The sequence below is a fragment of the Molothrus aeneus genome, chromosome 12 (genome assembly GCF_037042795.1).
Source record: "Molothrus aeneus isolate 106 chromosome 12, BPBGC_Maene_1.0, whole genome shotgun sequence".
Taxonomy (NCBI): domain Eukaryota; kingdom Metazoa; phylum Chordata; class Aves; order Passeriformes; family Icteridae; genus Molothrus; species Molothrus aeneus.
Genome location: NC_089657.1, coordinates 654,606 through 677,560, shown reverse-complemented (window position 1 = coordinate 677,560; position 22,955 = coordinate 654,606). Strand labels below are relative to the sequence as shown.

General features: G+C 48.0%; 1 protein-coding gene and 1 long non-coding RNA gene across 3 annotated transcripts in view; one reads left to right on the top strand and one right to left on the bottom strand.

Moving 5' to 3' along the window:
• RAD18 (RAD18 E3 ubiquitin protein ligase) overlaps positions 1-14,948 on the bottom strand; it is a 29,264-nt gene extending 14,316 nt beyond the window's left edge. For both annotated transcript variants that reach the window (XM_066558323.1, XM_066558325.1), the window contains exons 1-9: positions 14,843-14,948; positions 14,651-14,732; positions 12,333-12,394; positions 11,345-11,415; positions 6,790-7,118; positions 5,492-5,591; positions 2,979-3,163; positions 1,695-1,771; positions 951-1,011 (exon numbers count right to left, since the gene is read on the bottom strand). In XM_066558323.1, the coding sequence (XP_066414420.1) occupies positions 951-1,011; positions 1,695-1,771; positions 2,979-3,163; positions 5,492-5,591; positions 6,790-7,118; positions 11,345-11,415; positions 12,333-12,394; positions 14,651-14,732; positions 14,843-14,902 (1,027 nt within the window). In that variant the 5' untranslated portion in view covers positions 14,903-14,948. The remainder of the gene's footprint in view (positions 1-950; positions 1,012-1,694; positions 1,772-2,978; positions 3,164-5,491; positions 5,592-6,789; positions 7,119-11,344; positions 11,416-12,332; positions 12,395-14,650; positions 14,733-14,842) is intronic.
• Positions 14,949-15,263: 315 nt separating this feature from the next.
• Positions 15,264-16,122, top strand: LOC136561793 (uncharacterized). Its single transcript, XR_010784406.1, has 2 exons — positions 15,264-15,850; positions 15,958-16,122. It is a non-coding gene; the product is annotated as an uncharacterized lncRNA (long non-coding RNA).
• Positions 16,123-22,955: the final 6,833 nt, after the last annotated feature.

Genomic DNA, 22,955 nt, shown 5'->3' with positions numbered 1-22,955 from the left:
TAATTGCTATTTCACAAACAGCAAAAAAAAAAAAAGCCAACAGTGCAATGTGCAAGTTGCCTAGAGCCTGGGGAAATGCAAAGAAGCAGAAAAAAAGTGTTTTCTCCCAAACAGTTTGTCCTGCCTTTCCCCAAGGCTGTTCACAGCCCCAGTGTGTTTTTTTCATATGGAAAAGCAGAACAAAAATATATCTGAAGGTTTTTATTCAGAATTTACACCACAGTTCATTAATTCATTCAGCCGGGAATTAGGGTCTGGGTGCAAATGCTGTAAAATAAAAGAAAACAAAAGCATTGTGCAACAAAGCTTTTTAAAGCTTTAAAGTCCATCTGTTTTATGGTGAAATAATGGCATTTGATAAGAATTCTTTAATCTCAAACTGTTTTTGAATTTTAACATACAGTTCTTTTTTCATGCTTATGATTTCTTCCTTATTATGAGAAATAATTACCTGACACCACTTACCATTTGCCTCTTTGGTCAGTATTTTTTATTAATTTTAAAACCATATCTTCCCATTAAAATACTTTTCTATCTTCCCCTTTTTCCTACTTTTTTTAACTTCTCAATTTTCAGTTAACCTGCTTGAGACTATCAAGATCTCCAAGTGATTAGTCTTGTAGCCATGCCCTCTTAGCAATCCCAACGCAATCAAATACCTGTCTTTGAAAAATTAAGACAGTATTTAATATATTTTGTTCTAAATGTGTACAACAGGCCAAGAAAATAAAACCAGGAGCAGGAAGGCCTTCCAGAGCAGTGACCACACAACTGCACATCCCACACCCTGCTCTGCTGCTTCCATGGCCAGCAAACATGGCAGCACGCTAAGAAAGAACAAAGTGCATAAATAGAGAAGCCTTTGGAGGCAATCAGTGTGTGCATTTCAGCTCAAAGGAAAAAAAGGTAGATTTAAAAGCAAATTGAGGTGAAATTCGCATGTTACTTACGATATTCAGTGTGGATCTCATCTATTTCTTCCTCTGTCTGGTCCTTTGTGAAGGTCAAGCTCTACAGAAATCACACAAATGTTTTTAACATAAATAAAAAGATGTTAAAGCTGCAGACTTTGAAATTACAGACGTAAAACTGGAAGAAGCAACTGTTTGTTTTCCCCCCCAGCTTTCAGTACCTCATCACATTAATCCACATTTCCAGAACATGTCCACAGTGTCCTGCCCTGCTTCCACCGAGTCACCAGGACCAAGCCAGCCCATGTAACACTCAGCATATTATATAAACATACATATTCCTACCACTGTGCAGCAAACAGGCTTCAAAAGTCACCACAGTATCAGATGTCATGGGAAGAGAACAGGCGCCCTCGCTGATACGGAAGCATGGAATTTGCTAGCTAAATCCTAGAGAATTCTAGGAAGCAAAATATTCCCCACACTGCCATGAAGGGTCAAAATCTTCCAGCATGGCCAAGGAGAACTTAACTCAAGAATGTTTACTGCAGTCAAAAATGGCTCCTACTTAAAGGGTTTGGGCGTAAAGCTCAGCAGTGCACCCAGGACTGCCCACGACAAATGTGTGGTGTGAGAAAATCAGGTTCACTACAGGATGCTGAATGTGAATTCTAATATGCAAGCTGGGAATTCCCACAATAAAGCAATAGGCAGACACTCCCAGTGCCCTCTCTGCAGTTTCTGCTGGCCACCCCTCTGTGGGAACCAAGAGCAGTCACTTACATTTTCACCAGGTTTATTACACTCTAGCTGAACCCGAATCTTCTCATTCTTTTCCAGCTCTTTAACAACCTCTGCAACTGTTTGGAAATACAAGAAAGATCACTGAAACAGGAGCTGGGTAATAAAAAGCTGTAATAACACAGACTCAAACTACCCTGCATTTAAAACACAAACAGCATTAGCCCTCCAAGAGGGAAAGCTCAGGCTCCAATCCCAGGCAAACGTGCTGACTTTCCACATCCTACCAACCTTCCCTCCTGCACACAACAGTGCTTGTGGCACACAGGCTGCCATTCAGAGAGATTTTCCATTTCACATTGGATGTTTCAATGGAAGCACAATAATGGCATCTACTGTTTATCTTACTTTGTCCCCCAAACCACCTTCCAGGGCAACAGAACCATGTGCAGACTCAAGGGGAAAGCTCACAGAGGAATTACAACCAACTTCACCAAGTGTCAGACACATCCAAAGCCTATAAACAACATAACTGTAACATTTAACTAGAGCCACAGCTATGCAGAACCCTGCACAGTTTACTTTGACATTTACTTCTACAAATCTCTTTCTGCATTTCATCATCCCCACAGAACTGCCAAGCAGCTGTGGGCAGTTATTAAAACAAACACTTCACCAGACAGTGAAGCAGGCAGAACAAAAGCTCATTAAGCTGTGAAAGAATAAAACCTGTTCCAAACTGGTTTAAGCACACTCCAGGAATTTGGCACCTGTGCTTCCTCAGAAGCTCAGCTATTGGTGTTCCACAGCGACCTCAGGCTCCCTGCTACCACCCAAAATGCACATCTGCATCTTAAGTGTGGCTTTAATAATTCACCCTTTGTGCACAGGTTCTGAACACAGGAGGGGTTTGGCATTACTGGCCACAGGCTCTGAACACAGGAGGGGTTTGGCATTACTGGCCACAGGCTCTGAACACAGGAGGGGTTTGGCATTACTGGCCACAGGCTCTGAACACAGGAGGGGTTTGGCATTACTGGGGAGAGCAGCTGGAGTGCACACCACACACCCCAGCACTCTTGCTGCCCTCTGGGTGAGCGAGGCACAGGCTGGGTGCCACTCCATCCACCAGCAGCACTGAGTGTGGGCTCAGCCCAAGCACCCCCAGCAGGTTAAAGCAGCATTCTGCACTGATCTGGACTTCCCAACACAAATCCTTCCAGCTCCAGTTCTCCCAGTGTTCAGCCTACCCTGAGAGCCAGCAGAAGGGGAAATGCAGACTGCTGGTTTGGGATGGCAGCAGCCTCCCTGCAGCCTCTCACTCACCAGATTTGGGGTTCAGGGAATCACACTGAGCATTGTACATGTGCACAAACTCCTGGTGTCTCTTGATGAGCTGCTGGCGGCTCCCAGAGGTGGACAGACCGTGCTCCTTGAGCTTCTTCCTCAGATCCCGATCCGACAGCAGGTTATAAACAACTTTGGACATCAGCTTCCTTTTGTGGTCAGAACTGCCAAAGGAAAACAGGAGAGACCTTATTTAATTAATACTCCTATGAAAATCAAACTATTTGCAATTACTTAAGGGTACCTCATCCACTCAGGATAACATACACATGAAAGAACATACACATTGGGTTTTCCACCCCAGTGCTGGCCATGGCTTACTTGAATCAGCTGGAGAAATATTAAAAGTATTAAAACATCAAGCCAAAACTCAAATTAGGAGATTTTCCAGCTTTCTGGAAAAATGTCTTTGAGAAAAATAGTCATGTACCTGAAGGCAGCAGCTCTCAGCTAGCAGAAGGGTGGTTTGGTGATACAGAGACATTAAAGATAAGTAACAGCGCTCCCAGAGGAATAACATCTAAATCCAAAACTTACTGCTTTCCACTGCTTTCTGTCAGGACCCAACATTCCTGGCACAGCTGGGGAAAACATCTTAATTACAGGAAACTGCCAGAGAAAATTCAAGTCCTAGCACAACTTTTGTCACCTAAAATTAGCAGAGCATTTCCTCCTGTCAAATTAGCTCAGGCTGCCCTACACCTCCTGGTGAGATACTCTCAAACCAGGAAAAACAAAGGGGCCAAAACCCATCCGCAGCCTTACTCATCTTCTGCAACTGCAGTAATTCACAGAGGAACAGCATTTAATTAGACATTTTTCTTTCTGCAGCAAAATAAAGCTCAGCTGCATTACTCTGGATTAGAGAGCAGCTAACAGCTTTCCACTGTGAAAATGATAGATTTATTTGAAAACTATTCAGCACTTTCAACTTAGCACATTGAAAATTTCAAGGTTAAAAAAAAAGTTTTACACAAAAACTGTCAATAATTCATTTACTCTCATCCAGGCCTGTAGCATGGCTGGTAAACAGAAGATGGATTACCACAATACACTCTTCAGGGAAGCTTTTTTCAGATTCTTTTGGGAAATATAAAAAATTTCACTGAATAATTAAGGTAAATCTTTTGAAAGTCCTACAGAAGCTTGTTGTGTATTCCAGCTCACCAGCAGCATGACCTAAAGTGTGCTGACAGCTTTCCAGCAGCCAGCCACAGGAAAACACCTCACAACAGGTTTAAATCCTAATGTTGGTTGGGTTTCCCCATGCTTGAGAAACACAGTGTTCCCTGGAAACGCATTCACATGTTGGAATTACCCCTGTGGAGCTTTGGGGGCTGACTGAGCAGCTCATTCTGGAACTGCTCAGCTGTCAACACAGCCTGGGTTGAGAACAAACAGAGCTCACACTCCTCAGGGAGGCACGGGGGATGTGCTGCTTCCAGCACCAAACAGCGCCCAGCAGGCTCTGCCCAGGGCCAGCCCCAGGGCAGTGTCTGCTCTGACTCCTGCTGAAGGCCCAAGCAGCCTAGAGATTAAATAAGCAGAACCTTAAATCCTGTTAGGGACATGGGCGTGACACCAAGGACAGATCTGGCTTATTTGTCCATTTATTAAGAACAGAGAAAGCACTCAACCACTCCAAATGGAAATTAAGTGTAACATCAGATTTCAATATTCATTTACCATTTTTTTATCTTGAAAGTCCTTTAGCTTACAGATTGTGCCCTAGGCATGACTGGGCAAAACAAGAGCTTTAACATAAAATTACTTTCTAATTCAAGTTTCAGGGGAATTGGGAAAACAAGCATTGAAGTACAAATCCTCCCAGTTCTTCAGTCTGATCAGTCAGAAATAACAACAGCCTAAACTTCAGTCTGATCAGTCAGAAATAATAACAGCCTAAATTTCTGCTGTAAGTAAAACAAACTGAAACTCCACTTCTGATGTGAATGTGGTGACCATGACCAATGCTGGGGCAGGGGCACAAAGCCAAAGGAATGAATTAATCTTATGGAAATCGAGATCTTCAGGAAACCTCAACAGCCCCACAGAGAGGGGAGAAAGGTGAAATTTTTATTCTTTAACTTGACAGCTATTGAAGAAAATGTCTCTTGGCACACCTGAACGGAAGGAAGCAATTCCTTCAGCAAATGAAAAATGGGAACCAGTGTTATCTGAGGGGAATTTTAATGCCAGGGAGCAGAAAGGTGACAAGAACAACACACAGACTAAGCTCTCCCTGTGATGAACCTTTTAAAGAATTGGCCACTGTTTTCCTGCCACTAAAAGCCAAAGAGTGACTGAGCTGGCAATCCACACTCTTTCTCAAGGGGGGACAATGCCCACAGTGATTTCAGAGCGCTCCACACAGCAGGGAAGCCAGAAACAAACACAAACCACCAGTAACACACCCCAGCAGCACACAGCTCTCAGTCCAGCAGTGCTCAAAGCAGCCACACACGTTTGGAGCTCTCAGAGCTGCTCCTTACCTTCGCAGGCTGTCCTTCTTCTCCCCTCTGGTCAAGCAGCTGTCCAGATGTTTGTTTATGTATTGCTCCAGAATAGCAACCTCACAAACAGGACATTCCACTGAAAGCAAGGGAGAAGGAATTTACTAGTGTGGATGTAACAGCAAAGAGCGAATGTTTTCCTCTAAAACAAAACTAACAGTTGGGGCAGTAACAAAGCACACTAGCCCTGAGCTGTTACTGTGCTGGAAGTTACATCTGAGGTCTCAGAACAGGAACAAATAACACTAAACCCTCTCACTTCAGGTGTTTCACAAATACTGTCTGACCAACTACTTTGCATCTGTGGAAATAATTTCCATGTGCTGCACGCTCAAAGATTCAAAAAGATCATAGAATGGGAAGCAAGTGAAAGTTTTAATTGCTCAAAAATAAACACACAGTAAAATTTCACGTGAGTTTAACTTATCAACACAAGCAGGTCTGATGTAAAACCATGACAGGTTTCCCCTGGCTCCCTTCCTGGCTGTGGCACCTCTTTCAGCAGGATCCATCCAGCTAATGAATACATATGAACTTCAGAGTTCCAGATGAATAAATCATTACACAAAACAGCAGCTAAATTTGAACTAATAAGAACCAGGGGTGTACTCCTACATAGTGTTTTGTTTTAATTTAGGCTTTTAGCTAGGCCAATAGGATGGCTGCCAGCACATCAGAACTAAGAGGATTCTGCCACTTTATTGTGGTTGATTGGTATAAATGAGCTTTTTTGTGCTTCAAAGTAAATTCACCTTAACTCTCTAGAATTACAAAGAATAAAGCAGATGACTCTTTTCGAGAGTGTGGAAACAAAAAAAATATTAACAGAACTGCTGCCATGCTCATTTTGAGTTCAGGTTCACCCCTCAAATAACAAACACATTATAAAATAACCTGCTCAAGGATACAAGAGCAGAATAAATGCCAGTGTCTGTCTAGTCATTAGGGGGAAGGAGAAGAGAAATTACTTCATTTTTACTAAGACTGTTGCACAACTATTGTTTTTCCGTGTTGTTACTCAAAGCAAAGGAATCCATAAGCACTGAATTCCATTTAACTCCTTGGCAGCAGCTGAAGCTTTTTGTGAAAACACACTTGGAGCAGAGCTGTCCCACACGAGCAGTGCTGTGAAGGCACACGGGCCAGTTAAAGGGGAAGGAGCTGGACGTGCCAGCACAGAGCAGAACCACAGGAGAAATGGGATGAGTGCTCTAACACATGCAGCCAGCCACACGTGGGGGAGAGAGCAGGACACAACCAGAAATCAAACACCTCACCTTTCTTGTCTCCTTTGAGCACAGATGTAGAAGGCTTTTCATGACTTTGGGTGCACCCAGGAATCTCTTGTGAAATCCCTTTGCTGTCTTTACCACCAAGCTCTGCAGAAGTGCTGTGTAGGCCATGGTGTTCCTCAGTTTTGAGACTCTTCTCACCAGTCCATGCCAGGCCACCTGCCTTCGTGGAGGTGCAGACTTTGTCCTTGCTCAGGGAGCTGTCAATGCCTGGCACCTGCTCAGACTCCGGCTGAGAACCAGGACTCCAGTGGCTGTGGGCCGGGGGGGATGGAACCGGGGGAGCCTCCAACACCAACTGCAGCAGCTGCTGCCTAGGAGCACCCAGGAGAAAGCACACGGCTAGCACACTGCATGTGGGAGGAACCCGAAAACCTGTGTGCCAACACACGCTCTCTTTGGGCTGTGAAAATCCTAGGACTGAGGGCAAAAGAGGAGGGACACCCTGGCTTCTCCCAGAATGTGGTTTTTTGGGCTCATGAGCAGCTGGGTGACAACATCTCACAGTCCCACACCCCAGGGACAGAAGGGCCAGGGCACAGCAGACGCTCCTGGCACAGCCCTGGGCTCTAGGACAGAACATCGTCACCTGCCTCCCTCCCTCCCTCAGCACCAGAGTGAAGCACTCAAACTTCTCAGTAATCACAGAAACTCTGACAGGTGTGATTGGAGAGATTCAGACACGCATGACTCAACTAGAAGCTCATCCATCATCCAGCAAGCCCAGAGAAAGCACATAGTGATGGAAGGGTCCAGCCTCTGCCAGCCCCAGCCTGGCCAGCTCACCTGGGAGCTGATCCTATGGCAAACCTCGTGTTCAAAAACCTCTGCATATTGGGTACGGTCTCAGCATTATCTGTGATACTCTAAGAACTTAACAGACTGCTACGAGCTCTGAGCTGACAGAATTTTACCTTCCTGGCACAAAGCAGTAACTGCAGCACAGCTGACAATGCTCAGTTTATGAGCAGAGCAGTGTCCTTCCCTTTGAAGGCTGAGAGATGAATCAAGCAGGTGTCAGAACAGCCACTACCCAAACCCTCCTGCCAGCCCCATCCTCCTCAGTCGCTGAGACGGGTCAGGGCAGGGAGGTAAAAATCACCTGTTTAACTAAGATGGATGGTTTCTAAACATCCTCCCCCTGCTTCAACAACAGCATAAACAGCTTCCCACTTTTTTCCTTCAGATCTGTAACACCCACAAAAACTAAGTGTCCTTCATCAGGCTCCTGGTTCCCATTTTACAGTCTGTTTACTTCTCTCTTGCTGAAGCAGCAATGAAGCAGAGTTGTTGGGAATCTAAGGCTTCCACATAAATAAATTCCAAGGAAGAGACGGAGCTGTGAATTTTCCTAGCAAGAACTCACACAGAACAGTCCCAACTGCACTAAAAGCAATGTATCTCTTTGAAATTCCTCCTGCATTCCTGCTCAATCACTGTATCAGCAATGACAGCACCTGCTCTCTCCAGCACCCAGAGTCGATGTGTTTATTCCTCTGACTCACTACCTGTCCCCCTGACTAGGAAACAGAGATAAAGACATAAAGGTAAAGACATTTTTCTTCCCTATGTATGAAGAAAAACAGAGATTCTTTTCAGCAAGGACTACTACTTTTCTATTTAACACGGTGATGCAGAAACTGACAAATTTTCTCAAAATAATCTCTTTAGTAGAGGGCAATGAAATCAATTCTTTACGCTTCACACAAAACTTCGCCTGTTATTTTTAAAGGTACTGGCCTCACTGCAACTGGTAAGAGAAGTCTTCATTAAGGTCAGCTCATGCAAATACTGCTCCTCATCTTTTTCTCCTGGCCTGGCCAGAGCCACGAGTTCTGCCCCAGAGCACAGACAGGTGAGGGAACAGAAAAGTGCTCACAGCAATGCCCCCAAGCTCCTGCCCCGCTGGGGTCAGGGTGTGCCCTCACCAGGGCACTGCACAGCCACTGGAGCCTGCTCCTCTCCCTGCACCCACAGAAACACCCACAGACAGCCCCAGTGCCACTGAGAGCCCACCTCTGCACAGGGAGGGAGCTGCATTCCCACACACCCCCACAGCATGCACACCCCCAATGCTGAGCAGAGCAAAACGGGATCAGGCTCAGTCTGCCTGAATGATCCCCATCCCTGCAAACACCCCCTACAGCATGCACACACCCAATGCTGAGCAGAGCAAAACGGGATCAGGCTCAGTCTGCCTGAATGATTCCCATTCCCTGCAAACACCCCCCACAGCATGCACACACCCAATGCTGAGCAGAGCAAAACGGGATTAGTGCTCAGTCTGCCTGAATGATCCCCATTCCCTGCAAACACCCCCCACAGCATGCACACACCCAATGCTGAGCAGAGCGAAACGGGATCAGGCTCAGTCTGCCTCAATGATCCCCATTCCCTGCAAACATCCCACCTAGGGGGCACACCCCCAATGCTGAGCAGAGCAAAACGGGATTAGTGCTCAGTCTGCCTGAATGATCCCCATTCCCTGCAAACATCCCACCTAGGGGGCACACACCCAATGCTGAGCAGAGCAAAACGGGATTAGTGCTGTCTGCCTGAATGATCCCCATTCCCTGCAAACACCCCCCACAGCATGCACACCCCCAATGCTGAGCAGAGCACAAACGGGATCAGGCTCAGTCTGCCTGAATGATTCCCATTCCCTGCAAACACCCCCCACAGCATGCACACACCCAATGCTGAGCAGAGCAAAACGGGATCAGGCTCAGTCTGCCTGAATGATTCCCATTCCCTGCTCAAGCTGACCTTGGAGCACAGCTTTCACTCTAAGTGCCACCAACATTACCATTTTCTTCCCCTCCAGGCCTGACTTAAGAAATGGGTTTGCACTTTGTGAAATGCTGAGAAGATTTAAGGCCTAATTTTCATCAAACTACCCAAGGCTCAAAGTCAAGTTAGAACATACTTGATCTTTCAAACATGCTGATTCCTTCAAGCCCTGGACTGTGGATTTGGTTCTGGGGACAGCCAAGGGGAGACAAAGCAGATGGAGAAGGAGGGGGAGACAGAAGACCTGTCCTGTTCCAGCACCAGCAGGACAGAGAGCAGTGCTGCTCTGACTGAATGAGGCTCGTGCCCTGGGACACTCTCCAGACAAGCAGTGTCCCCTCAGCTCAGGGCATCGGCAGCCCCAGGGACAGCCCCAGCCCAGGTACCGAGCCCTGGACACCACACTGCCCACTGCCTGCTGCCCCAGGGGTCTGTCCCATCAGAGCAGCCAGCAGGGAGCCTTCCCCACGCAGACCCTGCTCTGGTTCCCCCCAGCCAGCCCAGACTGGGCTCCACAGCCCCACTGATCCAGCTTCATGTGAGAAATGGACTGGAGCTCCAAGTCACAAAAGGAAAGGTTATTGAGCTACTCTCACTGGTAAGATTTATACTGATCCATTAAACCAGTCAAAAAAAAAATTAACATTTAAGATTCAATATCATAATGGATCCAAGTCAGCACTACTTGTTCCCCACAAAATTAGACGTTAGCAAAAAAAATAGTAATCCATTTATCACTAGGAAGCACCAGAATTCAAGCTGAAACAGGGGAACTGTAAGATTTAAATTACTCAAATAAATCAATTAAATCCAGTAGTGGTCATATAGAAGATTAGATCTATCTACATTCTATGATCTTCTTCAGAGAAAAATTCCCTCATGAAACAAAGCCATCAACTGAACTATGCTTCTTGTCACTAACGAAGCCAAGAGTCTCATTGACTTCCACCTCCAAGTTAATCTCAGAGAAAAAGATGAAAGGGCATTTGTCTCGTACAGAGACAGGAACACCCACAGAATTCCCAGCAAATCACTGAGTAGCTTCTCATCAAAAGAAAACAGATACAGGAACTTCATGTATCTGCTGATGTATCATCATCTGTGATACATGTTGTGACACTGTTGTGATATTTTACCAAGTCATATTTATTCTGTTGTTCCTGTCTTTTAAAGGGATGTGAAGCTCAAAAATGACTTAAAAACAAGAAAAGTAGCTAAGAAATCAAGCTGAAAGCACGGCACTCCATTACTTTCCTTACCCAAGAAAACTCACATTTTCAGTCTTTCAATAACTGTATTTTTCCTAGCCAGTGACTTCACCAAAAGAATGCTCTTGCAAGGTGACCATAACCACTGGACAAAATCCTTCTATTCAGAATCTCCTCTGCACACATAGGAAGGATCCTGAAGAAAATCTTTACTGCCATTATTTCCCCCAGAGAATCCTGACATATCTGTTGACTTCCTACACATTGGCAGGGACTGCAACTTCCAGAGCAGCTAACCAGAAGCAGAACCAAAACAAGCTTGTAAAACCTCCACATCACTTGAGTGTGCAGCACCCTTCAGCCAGAACACTGCAGGATTTTCCCAAAGTGTGAACATTCATCCTGGACAATTCTTCTGTGACACCACAATTGTTTTGCTCAGTTCTCACACCACTCCCCTCCAGGGCTCTGAGCTTGGTCACACACAGTCACACCTTGCAGCTGCCAAACCAGAGAGAGCAGCTATAAAATTACATCAATACCTTGCAGAATTAAAGCTCTTCACTAGATCATCTAAAATCCGGTTGTTTTTCAGGTCAGATTCTGAGACTGCCTATAAAAGAAAGAAAGAGAAAGAAAAAAACCAAAAAAACCAAAACAAACAAACATTCAAATGCAGTGAAAGCAGCAAGTGCCCACAAAATGTTCAAGTGATCAATAACTTGCTTCTTGGCTCCATGCCTCAACTACCCCCACTGAAGTGCTACAGGGATTAAAATGCTTGAAGGGTAAACACCTCTTCCCCAAAAATATCTCATATTAAAATAACTGCCTGAGAACTTAATTCTGGGATGTTAAGGTAACAGGTAAAAACAAAGCATAAAGCTAAAGAAACAAAGCCCAGTCTGCCCAGGCTCCAACAATGGTTTACTGCAGCACAGGTCTAATAATTTTGAAAACCAAACCAAACCATCTTCTGAAGGTGGTAAGAACCTTAAGCAACAAAGCATGAAAACTGAAACTGATGAAGGGAAATGTTAATCTTCTGATTATGGAATGAAAATATTAATTATGAGATGCCTTTGTGCATTCAATTCATTCTTTTAAACAATTTCTGATTTTTACCTCATTGCAACTCTCTCTGCTCTTCTTTTAAACAAAGCTTTTATTATTTTTTTAATTTTTAATTTGAGATGAAACGGAGCCACTCACACACAGAAAATAAAGCGATTATGTTTCAGCACTGCTGGTTTAAATGACGGCGTATGTTAACAAATTAACATTAAATGTTTTGTGGCAGATTGTACACACAGCCCTGAGCCAAGCCCAGGCCTGATGCTCCATCCACGTCTGCCTGCGCTGACAGAGGAGCACCTCTGGAACAGGAGAATTCCAGGTGCAAGAGCACCACGCTTTGCCCATGCAATCAGAATTGATTATTTGGTGTGGTCCAAAGGGAAAAGGTCCTGAGATTTGCCAAAAGAAAAAAAATAAACTGAGGGGCAAAAACCAAACCAAAACCACGCTTACCACACAGCACGTTGGACACTGGGTTTTGTAGGACAAAGACTTGCGGATACAAAGGGAACAATCTGGAAAAAGGAAACACATCATTTTGAACATTATTCCAAATGCAGTTCCACATCCTTGCTCGTGTATTTCCTTGTACAATACATGCAAGCTATTCCACAATACACAAATATTGAAAACACACCATTTTTACATGGAATTGAGATTATCATTGTTACAAAACAATCCATATTTTATACAAACGTGTTTCAACATCAAATATCAGCTCCTCCACCTAAAGCTGATGTTTGTTTCCTTTTGTTCCCAGTGCAAGAAACCCTTCATCAGCCCCCACCACTCCAGCAGTGGTTGCACTGCTCACTCCCTCACCACGCTGGGTTTTTGACATGACTAATGCTGATCACTTCTATTTTCCTGCATAGCCCCAGACAAACTTGTTGCCATCTTATTGCAAAAGTCCCCATACCTTCTCATGATTTCTCATGGGCATCTTTTCACAGTACAGCCAACAAACTCCATCTCTCTTCACAGCACAACCAATAAACTCCAACTCTTTCTCAACCACCTAATCCCCTCTTTTGTAGCCCTCAGCTCCTTATTGGACACAGCTGTGGCCTATTAAGGGCAGGCCTGGTCCTAATCTTTGGTGACTAGTATAACTGCAACTCCTCAGGGGTGAGATTGCTTTCTGCACTATTCTCTTACATTCTATCCTTCCACACAAACTCACAATCCCCTCTTTTCCCCAGGCTCTTCTGCCCCTTTCCAAAACAATACCAATTTGTTGTTGAAAGAGGAGGCTAAAAAGGAGGGGAGACAGCACTGAAATGCTGAGAGACAGCTTAATGCCACCTCAGCATGGCAGGATGCCTCAGCAGATGGGTGGTGAAACATGCCACACTGTCAGAGTAAATTTCTGCGTTTGTTACACTTTGACAATTTCTCCATGAGCTTTCACGGCCACTTCAGGATTTTAAAAGTCTCATCACTCTCCAGGAAAACATTCCCGCACTAGATCATCATGGGTGAGAGTCTCAGCACTAGCTCCTGAAAGAGATCTGTATTTCATACACCCTCTGGGACTGCATCAGAAAAGCAGCAGAAGCATTAATTAATCCCAGAATGGTTTGGGCTGGGAGGGACCTTAAAGCTCATTTCATCCCACCCTCTGCCAAGGGAAGGAACACTTTCCACTAGACCAGGTTGCTCCAAGCCAAATCCAACCTGGCCCAATGCACCAATTAACACTTAAAACCACAAATCCATCTAAATGCTCAAAAATTACTACATACATAGTAAGAAGTGAAATAGGGTGAGAAACCCATAAAGAAACAAACTTTAACTGTATGAAAAGAATGAAGTGGCAGATCCAGGCTGGCAGCATCTGACACCCACGTGTGCAATGATTGCTGCCTGGAGCCACTGTGCCCCAGGCAGGCTGCACCACCAGCAAGTGAAGAGAATTTCCAGTTTTGTGCCTCCCCACACTGGCTTCAATGGTGACAGCTTTGCCAAGCTAAACTTCACTGCCAAGCTACAATGTCCCCCTTCACAGAAGGAAGTGCTACAGTTTCTGAACCAAACAATCACAAACATTTATTTTAACGTGAGAAAAGGCAAGGTACCTCCCTCCTAATCTGGCTTCAGCAAAGCACTTGGGGCCAAGTTCCAGCAGATATCTCCCAGGGCAGACAGACAGAGCAGGATGGAAAATTCGAGCTTTTAGTACTCTGCACATAGAGCTTTGCATTTGTACCACCCTCAAGATGATAAGAAAGATATTTAAATGCAGAATGCCAGATGCCACATGTTTGTATTACAGCAGGAACTACACAAGGGAAGGTTCTGGCTGCTTCCATCTTGCAAAGCTCCTCCCAGCTTCCATGGCAAAGAGAACCACAGAACCCTAGAATGGTTTGGGGGGGAAGGGACCCCAAAGCCCAGCCAGTGCCATCCCCTGCCATGGCAGGGACCCCTCTCGCTGTCCCAGGTGCTCCCAGCCCCAGTGTCCAGCCTGGCCTTGGGCACTGCCAGGGATCCAGGGGCAGCCCCAGCTGCTCTGGGCACCTGTGCCAGGGCCTCCCAGCCTGCCAGGGAAGCTTCCTCTGGATCTCTAATCGAACCCTGTGCTCTGCCCGTGGGAAGCCATTGCCCCTCGTGCTGGTACTCCGGGCCCTTGCAGTTTCTGTCCACGTTTGCTGCAGGCTCCAGCGCCTTCTCTCTGCCGGGCGGAACAATCCCAGCTCCCGGCCTCTCCCCGCAGACACCCCGGACGCACAGACACACAGACAGACACACAGCCCCCGCCCGGCACTCACAGCTGTGCGAGCACTGCGGGATGATCACGGCGATGCTGAAGTAGTCGAAGCAAATCCCGCAGCGCAGCAAGTCATCCACGGCCTGCAAGGAGAGCGGGCTGAGCGGGGCTGGCCGCGGCAGGCCCGGCAGCGCGGGCCGAGCGGCACCGCCCGGGACCCGGCCCCGGGACCCCCGCCCGGCCCCGCACGCACCTTGAGCGGAGCCAGGCCGGGCGGCCAGGGCGGCTCCAGCAGGGGCATGGCCAGCGCCATCCGTGCCGCCCCACGGCCCCGCTCCCCCGCCGGCGGGCCCCGCGCGCTTCCGCCCGCGCTTCCGGCAGCGCCGGGAACCGACGGGAACTGCCGGGAACGGGGATGGGGAACGGGGAACCGCCGGGAACGGGGATGGGAGCGGGAACCAACGGGAACCGCCGGGAACGGGGATGGGAGCGGGAACCAACGGGAACCGCCGGGAACGGGGATGGGAGCGGGAACCAACGGGAACCGCCGGGAACGGGGATGGGAGCGGGAACCAACGGGAACCGCCGGGAACGGGGATGGGGAACGGGGAACCAAAGGGAACCGCCGGGAACGGGGATGGGGAACCAACGGGAACAGGAACCGCCAGGAACGGGAACTACGGGGAATGGGAGCGGGGATGGGAGCGGGGACCAAAGGGAACGGGAACCAACGGGAACTGCCGGGAACGGGGATAGGAACGGGAAACCGCCGGGGAACCAACGGGAACTACGGGGAACGGGGATGGGAACCAACAGGAACGGGAACTACGGGGGACGGGAGCGGGGATGGAACCGCCGGGAATGGGGATCGGGAACGAGGATGGGAGCGGGGATGGAAGCACCGGGCGCGGCAGTGAAGCGGAATGGCCGAAAGCCGCCAAAGCGTCGGGCAGTGAGCGGTGAGGGCTGAGCGCTCCCCGCGGGCTCTGGGCAGGTTCGGCATTGCCGAGCTCGGGGAAATGAAGGCCCCGGGGGTGGGATCCAGCTGCGAGGGCAGGGTCGGTGCAGCTGTGCCGGCGGACCCGGCCCGACCCAGCCCGGCTGCCCCGCTCCCCGGCACGCCTCACACTGTTAACGATATTGCTGTTGGCTAAACTTGCTGTGGTACAGGTTTTTACGCACACACATGAAGCATATGTAGCCGTTTTTTATAATACTCTACGGAACAGCACTACCTCCCTCTGCTTACTTCATGTCACAGGTGTGTTTTAAGCCCTTCGCTTTTTGCAGCTGCTGCTGACTCAAACGTGCTCTTACCTGAAAACTCTGTGCACCTGTGCCTGATTTTTCCTATGGGTTTTTTTGTAGCAGTGCAATTTCTATGTTCTTGCTCCTGATCTGAGCTAGTCTGATTTTTGAATCAAGCCCAACTCCCTCAATTGGCACTCAGCAACACTCATATATATCTGTATAAAGGATACTCCATGACCCCCATGATGGAGGAGGTCAGAATAAACCATCACAATGCTCTCTGCTGGCCTTGGGCACTGTGAGTCTCTGAATTTATATATTTGAATGGATCTGATTACTGCCTGTCCCTTGCCAAAAGTACTAGATTTTACAGAATAGTGTCATTGCCACTTAAGTGCCTGTTCTTTTCACCTTAAGGAATCCATTTCTGCTTTCTCTGTGAGCTGTGACCTAATTAATGAAACTCCTACAATTTTCTGTTCTCTTCGTTCCCTCATGCACAGGGCAGATCTTGGTTCACACATTCTGACAGTTTATTGGATGGGAACGAACTCACCCAGGAATGGGCACAGAAAGTTCATGGGTTCATTTCTGCAGCAACACGTTTATTTTTTGTTTAAGTGGACTGATGAAGAACAAAGGGCAGTGAATTCACAGCCAAGCACCATCCACACAGACTGCTGCTGAATAAAACACAATTTAAACTATTTCCACGGTAATAGCACCATATAAAAGAACCCTGGAAAATCTGTGCTCTCAGCTGAATCCTGCACGCTGCAGAAGCTGGGGAGCATCACCTGCTCGGGTGCATGGCAGGATGCTCCCTTTAGCCCGGGGTGTGCGAGCATTTGTGTATTTCCCGTTGGGATGCGGTGCTGGGGCTGCCCCCCAGGGCAGAGCCACCGGGAGGCTCCTTCAGCCCTGCCTGGGGGGCAGCAACCCCTCCCTGCTCGGCTGTTTCAGGGGCACTCTGGGCTTCTGTGGAGCAGGAATGAACGGCTTTATCTTGCTGAACGACCAAGCTACAACTTGTTATTATACACAGAACACATCTCCTCCTTCCGAGCCCCTGAAATACTCATTTAAATTGCATTTTCATACACTTGTTGCCCTGTTCTGTAAGCAGAGAAATGTATGGAAAAGCTTAGCAGGAGGTGGAGCAGCCTGACACAAAGCAAGTCTCCAAAATCTACTGATTTTCACTTGTGTTGTTGAGACGAAATATTTAAGTGGGGTTTTATGTAATTCCCATCTGTTGTGCACAAGTTAATAATGTAAAGAGCATTTGTTCCCCCGTGGTGCTCAGGGCCTCGTGCAGAAAGGCCTATTTCTTCCTCCATGCCCCAACAAACAAACAGCTCATCCTCAGCTGCCTTTAGTACATGGATCTTGAAACTAAAACCTAACACTCCACCAAGGTCTGCCTCGTGTGTCTGTGTGTCACTGGACATTCTTCATGATAGGTGTACAAATGCACCACAGAAACAAGCATCCGGACACCAGCATGTAGATTGGCTGGAAAATCAGCAGAAGAACATACTGTACTTAAAATACCAAACCCCAAAACAGAGAACATTTTGAGTTAATTGTTTCTAAGTATTCTCAGAGATTCCTTAATATTTAAAGCAGTGGAAAGTTTCTCATCATGTCATTCCCAACTGGAAAGGAGAAGAACCTGAAACCATGGGTAAAATTGTTCAGAAATATTTAACATTGACCTTGCTGTACTCTTGTGTTAAAGTTGGCAACCATTTATTGATTTCTCCAGGGCTAAATTTAGTCTGATGTTGAGACTTTTGGAACAAAAGGTCCCACATCATCGTGGTTTAACCCCCGTCAGCTCCCAAGCCTCACACAGCCACTCCCTCACTACCCACCAATGGGACTGGTGATAGACTCAGAAGAGCAAAAGTGAGAAAACTTGTGGGTTGAGATAAAAACAGTTTAATAGGTGAAGCAAAAGCCACACACACAAGCAAAGTAAAGAAATTCATTCACTGTCTCCATGGGCAGTCAGGTGTTCAGCCACCTCCAGGACAGCAGGGCTCCATCTCAAGCTGCAGTAACTTGGGAAGACAAACTCCAATGACCTCACCCTTGGACTGAGCATGATGTCCTGTGGTCTGGAGCATCCCTTGGGGCAGCTGGGATCACCTTTCCTGGCTGTTTGCCCTCCCAGCCTCCCATGCTGTCCCAGCTTTGGTGCCAGTGTGGCAGTACGAGGAGCAGGAAAGGCCTTGGTTCTGTGTGAGCCCTGCTCAGACAGGGCAAAAACATCTCTATTTATAATCACTGTGTTCAGCACAAATCCCAAACACGGCCCCATTCCAGCCACTGGGAAGAAAATTAACTCTAGCCCAGGCAAAAGCAGGGCTGGAGCAGCCAGAGGATGTCCTGGAGTACCAGAGCACCTCGAGGGGTGTGGGCTCAGCCCTGCAGGACCCGCTGGTGTTTGCACTGCGATATTCAAAGACAGCAGGCTGCAGAGGCGGCTCCAGGGGTGCTGGTTTCCATTTCCTGTCATGTTTTTGGCTAAAGCCTCTGTGCTAGCCATGGTCCCACCAGCGCCCTTGCCATTCCCTCGGCAGCCTCGTGTGCAGCCAGAGATGCTGGAGCCTCCCTCGCAGCCCTCGAGGCCTCAGGAAATGCTCACAGCCTTTCACTGGTCAAAATGTTCCCAACCCATGTGCTGAAGCAATCTATCACCCTAGCAGGGGTTGTGCTGGCAGATCCCTCAAACACAACCTTTGCTGCTTTGGCTGTGCCACAGCTCCACAAGTATCTGGTCATTTCACACAGAAATTACTTGAAAGCACAAATGAAATCCTTTTTTCTTTTTTTGTTTTTCAGTCTACTGCAATGATTTTAGGCCAACATAAGTCAGCCAAAAGCATCTTACTGTTTTACAGAGCAGCGTGGAAACTTCCATGAAAATGCTGTGAGAGTTAGCAGCCAAAGGAGCCAGAAATAATATTTAAACTTTCTCCTGGAGTGCTTTAAGATGAACATGATGAATAAAATCACTCTGGGCATTTCATAGCAAGCCAATGCTGATTGAGTTGGGCCTGACCTGAGGGCAGGATGAAATGACAGTGGCTGCTGACAGGCACCTGGGAGAGGAGGCAGCAGGTGAACAGCACAGCCCTGCCCTGGGACAGGGACACGGAGTCAGGGAATGAGCCAGTGGTGAATTGGCCTTTGCTGGTTTGGGCCCTCTGCCAACAGCAACAAGCAACACTTGCTGACATTTCAGAGACATTGTTTTGCACATGGAGATATCTCCCATTTGGACACTGATGCTGATCCAGTAAATGTTAGAAAAATCATGAGTAATCCCACTAGCTCCAAACTGCTCCAGTATAAAAACTCCCACACTGACAATAAAGACAGTGATAGGTCTGTAATACCTTCCATTCTCTTTGACTGTCTCCCAACAGTGTATTCCATTGCCAGCTTTGGGCCTTAGAGTCACTCTTTGGCTGTTTGGTTCTTAGCCTGGGTGCAATTCCTTTCCCAACCATTCTAAATAAACCAAAGGGGAAAAAAAAGAATAAAAGAAGAAAAAAAGCTGAATTAAATTAATTCAGCTGCTTGCAGAAACATGAGGATGCTGAGTATTTTGAGAAGGAGTAGCAGCAAGAGCCCAGAAGCAACATGCCAGCCCCAGGAAAGGCTAAGACCCTTCCTTCTCAGTGGGAAATGACTTTACTTTCCAGTGCCTAGTTTCTCTCAGTGATTCCCTGGGCAGTTAATCCGTGTGTAACTGCAGTGCTCTGTATCCCACCTGAGACCTGCTATGGAGGTCACAGGCAGGGGCTGACAAATAGGAAACAACAATTTGCATTCCCATGCAGACAAAAGTGAGTAAATCAGGTGAAATCTGAAGGCAAGAGAGTCAACACATTAATAGAAGTGTGTCTTAGTTGACATTCCAGCTCTCCTGCACAGATTTAGCATTTTTCAGCTTGGAAAGGGACTTGGGACTAGGAAAAGGACTTGGGAGCAGTTTGGATACAAACTGCTGCCAGTCCCTTGTGCCATATGTCTGCTGCTTTGCCACCAAAATGCCCATTGTTAGGACTTCATTCCTTTGCTGAAAACTGTTAGGGTTGTTCTGCTGCTGTATTTATCACTTCACTGCTGCCTTTCCCCGTTCCTAAACATGAAGCACTTCTCAGCCTTTGCAATGCAAGGGTAGCAGCAGACCTCCCTGCACCTCTCTGCCAGGGTAAGACATTCCCCAGCCATGCCCCTGCTCCTGAGAAGGTTCATTTATCCTCCCTGTGAATTACTGGGAAGTGCAGGAGAGGCCTGAGGGCTCCTCACAGGGCTCTGGCCCCTTCAGCACTTCCCAGCTCTGATTTAATTAAGAGCACAGTTTTCACCAACAAGGCTGCCATGCTTTGCCATGGATTATGCACTTGTGCCCAGAGGTGCCCGAGGGCAGGGATCCCTCCCACCAGCCCTGTCCTGCTGGGACATTGGCACACTGCAGCACTCCCAGCACTGTCTCACCAAGAGGCTGAGGAGTCCCAGGGGCCACTGCAGATGCATTTCCCTGGACCATGGGGCCTCAGCTGAGTCTGGCTGCTCCTCGTGCTGCTGTGTGTGACCTCCAGCTCAGCCCATGCCCTATCTCACTGGAGAACAGCTGCTCATCAAATCAGCGAGGGTAAAACACTCAGAGCAAGAGAGCTATGAAGAGGCAATTTCAGCTTCTGCTGAGCTTAGCCTGTTCATGCCTGGATTTATGTGCCAGAATGAGACTAAACAGAGGGAGGAGGAACCATTTGTCACCAGAACACATGCAGAAAAAGCAGCTCCAGCCTGTCCATGGCACCACAGCCTGCTCTAGTAGTGCACAAACCACTGCTGATGATCTGGGGTGAGATGGGTGTTGGGATTGACGCCAGTGGTGAAAAACAAAACCTCTCGAGTGCTGGCAGCTGAAACACCAGGTAATTACTTAATTGACTCCATGATCTCCACCTTGGAGCAGCAGTCTGCAGCACTCAGGCTAAAAGCAGAAGCCCATTAGTAATTCTGGCAGCAGTTAATGTCCCAGACCATGGAAAGCAGAAACCAGAGCGTGGCTGGTGCAGTGTTTGACACCTGCATCCCTCCATCTGCCAGGAGCACTCACCTCTGCTGGACCCAGCAGCTCCTCCTGCCCTGACCAGAGACACAGACCCAGAGTGGCCAGAACTGAGACCCAGGCAGGGAAACTGCACCAAAATTCAGGACATATCAATAGAAACTCAGCACAGAAGGGAATTGGCCCCGTTCCCTGCTGGGTGGTACTGGGCAGACTGGCAGCCACAGGAGTCCCACTGGGATGTGGGGAGGTGGGAGCCTTGGGATGGGCAGGGGGCACAGATCCACACAAGGTCTGAACTGGAATCAAGAGGCAAACAGGTGAGCAGAGTTATAAAGATGCTGCAGAGTACCACTGCCAGAATGGGGGAGCTCTGTGGGAATAAAGCCACATTTGGGGGCCACTTTGGCCGTTGGGGCTGTAAAACATTTCCTTGCATTCCCCTCAGACAGACCAGCCCTCAGCAACACATTCACAGCCCAAAGGGATGCAGCCCCTGGCTGTGTCCCTTGCTGCCATCAGCCTGTCCTGGGGAAGGCTCCAGCAGCCCTGCTCTGGAGGGCACAGCAGTGCCACCACAGGCTGCCACCCACAGCCCAGCACCCAGCTCATTCAGCTGGCAGCACTGTACATCCATAACCTCACTTGGACACAGGGGATTGTCCACTCAAGCTGGCTTTGGCAGGAATAAATCCACCCTGGCACCAGCTGGGCTGGGGACAATGTGTTTGGCCCCTGCTGTCAGCTCATGGCAGCAGGGCCAGGAGCAGCTGGATCCAAAGCCACAGGCAAGAAGCAAAAGGGAAGGGGTGGCTGCACTCAAGGCTTGTCCCCAAAAGCCCTATGAACAATGTATAACTTCTTACAGGAAACAATCATTTATACAATTCCCATGGACTTCAGTTGCCACACCAGGGAGGAGGGAAGGCATTAGTCATGCACTAGCAGATGTTTTGACTTACGTAAAGCCAATTTTTTTTCTTTCTTTCTTTTAAGAAAAAGGCTGCATCTCACCCTAGAGCCTTCTTGAGAGCCTCCTCACCCTCAGCCACTGCCACGGCCCCACAAGCTCAGCACTGCCCTGCTCCATGGCACAGCTCTGCCAGCCTCAGCACTTGCCCAGTCATTGCTAAATGTATTATTTTTATTAAAGCTGTCTTGAAGGGGGTGAAAAAATGGATGCAGCAAGAGTTTAGAGACAGAAATCCAACACGAGTTCCATCAGTGCTCAGCAGCAGCAGGTGGGGGGTAATGCAGCCAAGGGCAGTTATTTCTTGTCAGCCAAGACCCATCCAGGAGGGAATAAAGCTGGTTACCTTTGAGCAGGATAGGAGGGTTTGGGCTGGTGACCAGCAGTGCTGACAGCCCTTTCCTGGGCGAGTCACAGGAGCACAGGGCTCTGCCAGGCTGCAGAAGCCCACCCAGCCCCATCCCCACTGCACCAGCTCCCTGGGACAGCAGCCAAGGGAGCTGCACCAGCTCCCAGCCAAGCTCTTGCTCATCACAGCCTCCCAGTGCCCCAGGCAGCTGCAAATCCTAATGAAGAAATTCATCTTGGTTAGATAGAGCCGGACACGTGTGCATGTCCAGAGATGAGCCTCATGCTGATGGGGCTCGGGTGGAATCAGGAGCTGTCAGAGGGCGCCTGGCCTTTGGATGCTGTCAGGAGGCTGTTATTAGATTTAAAGGTCTGGGATAAGCTTTGCTCCAGCGTCATTTCCAACACACAAACCTCACCTGATTTTGCAGCATCAAGGACTCCAAGCCCAAGTCTCTGGAAGCTTCCTGGGGAGGACAGAGGCGTCTCTGTGGAACAGAGCAAGGCTGGGTTACCTGCAATGCTTATGCTGATCTGATGCACAAGATATTTAAAATCCAGCAAATTATACTTTTCTCTCATGAAACACTTAAACCAAGATGTTTCAACAGCTGCTGCCTTCCACCCCATAAGCAAGGGAAGTGATCCCAAAGGGCAGCAGGAATGTGGTGCTGTTTTCCAGCTGAGCTGGGATCATAGAAA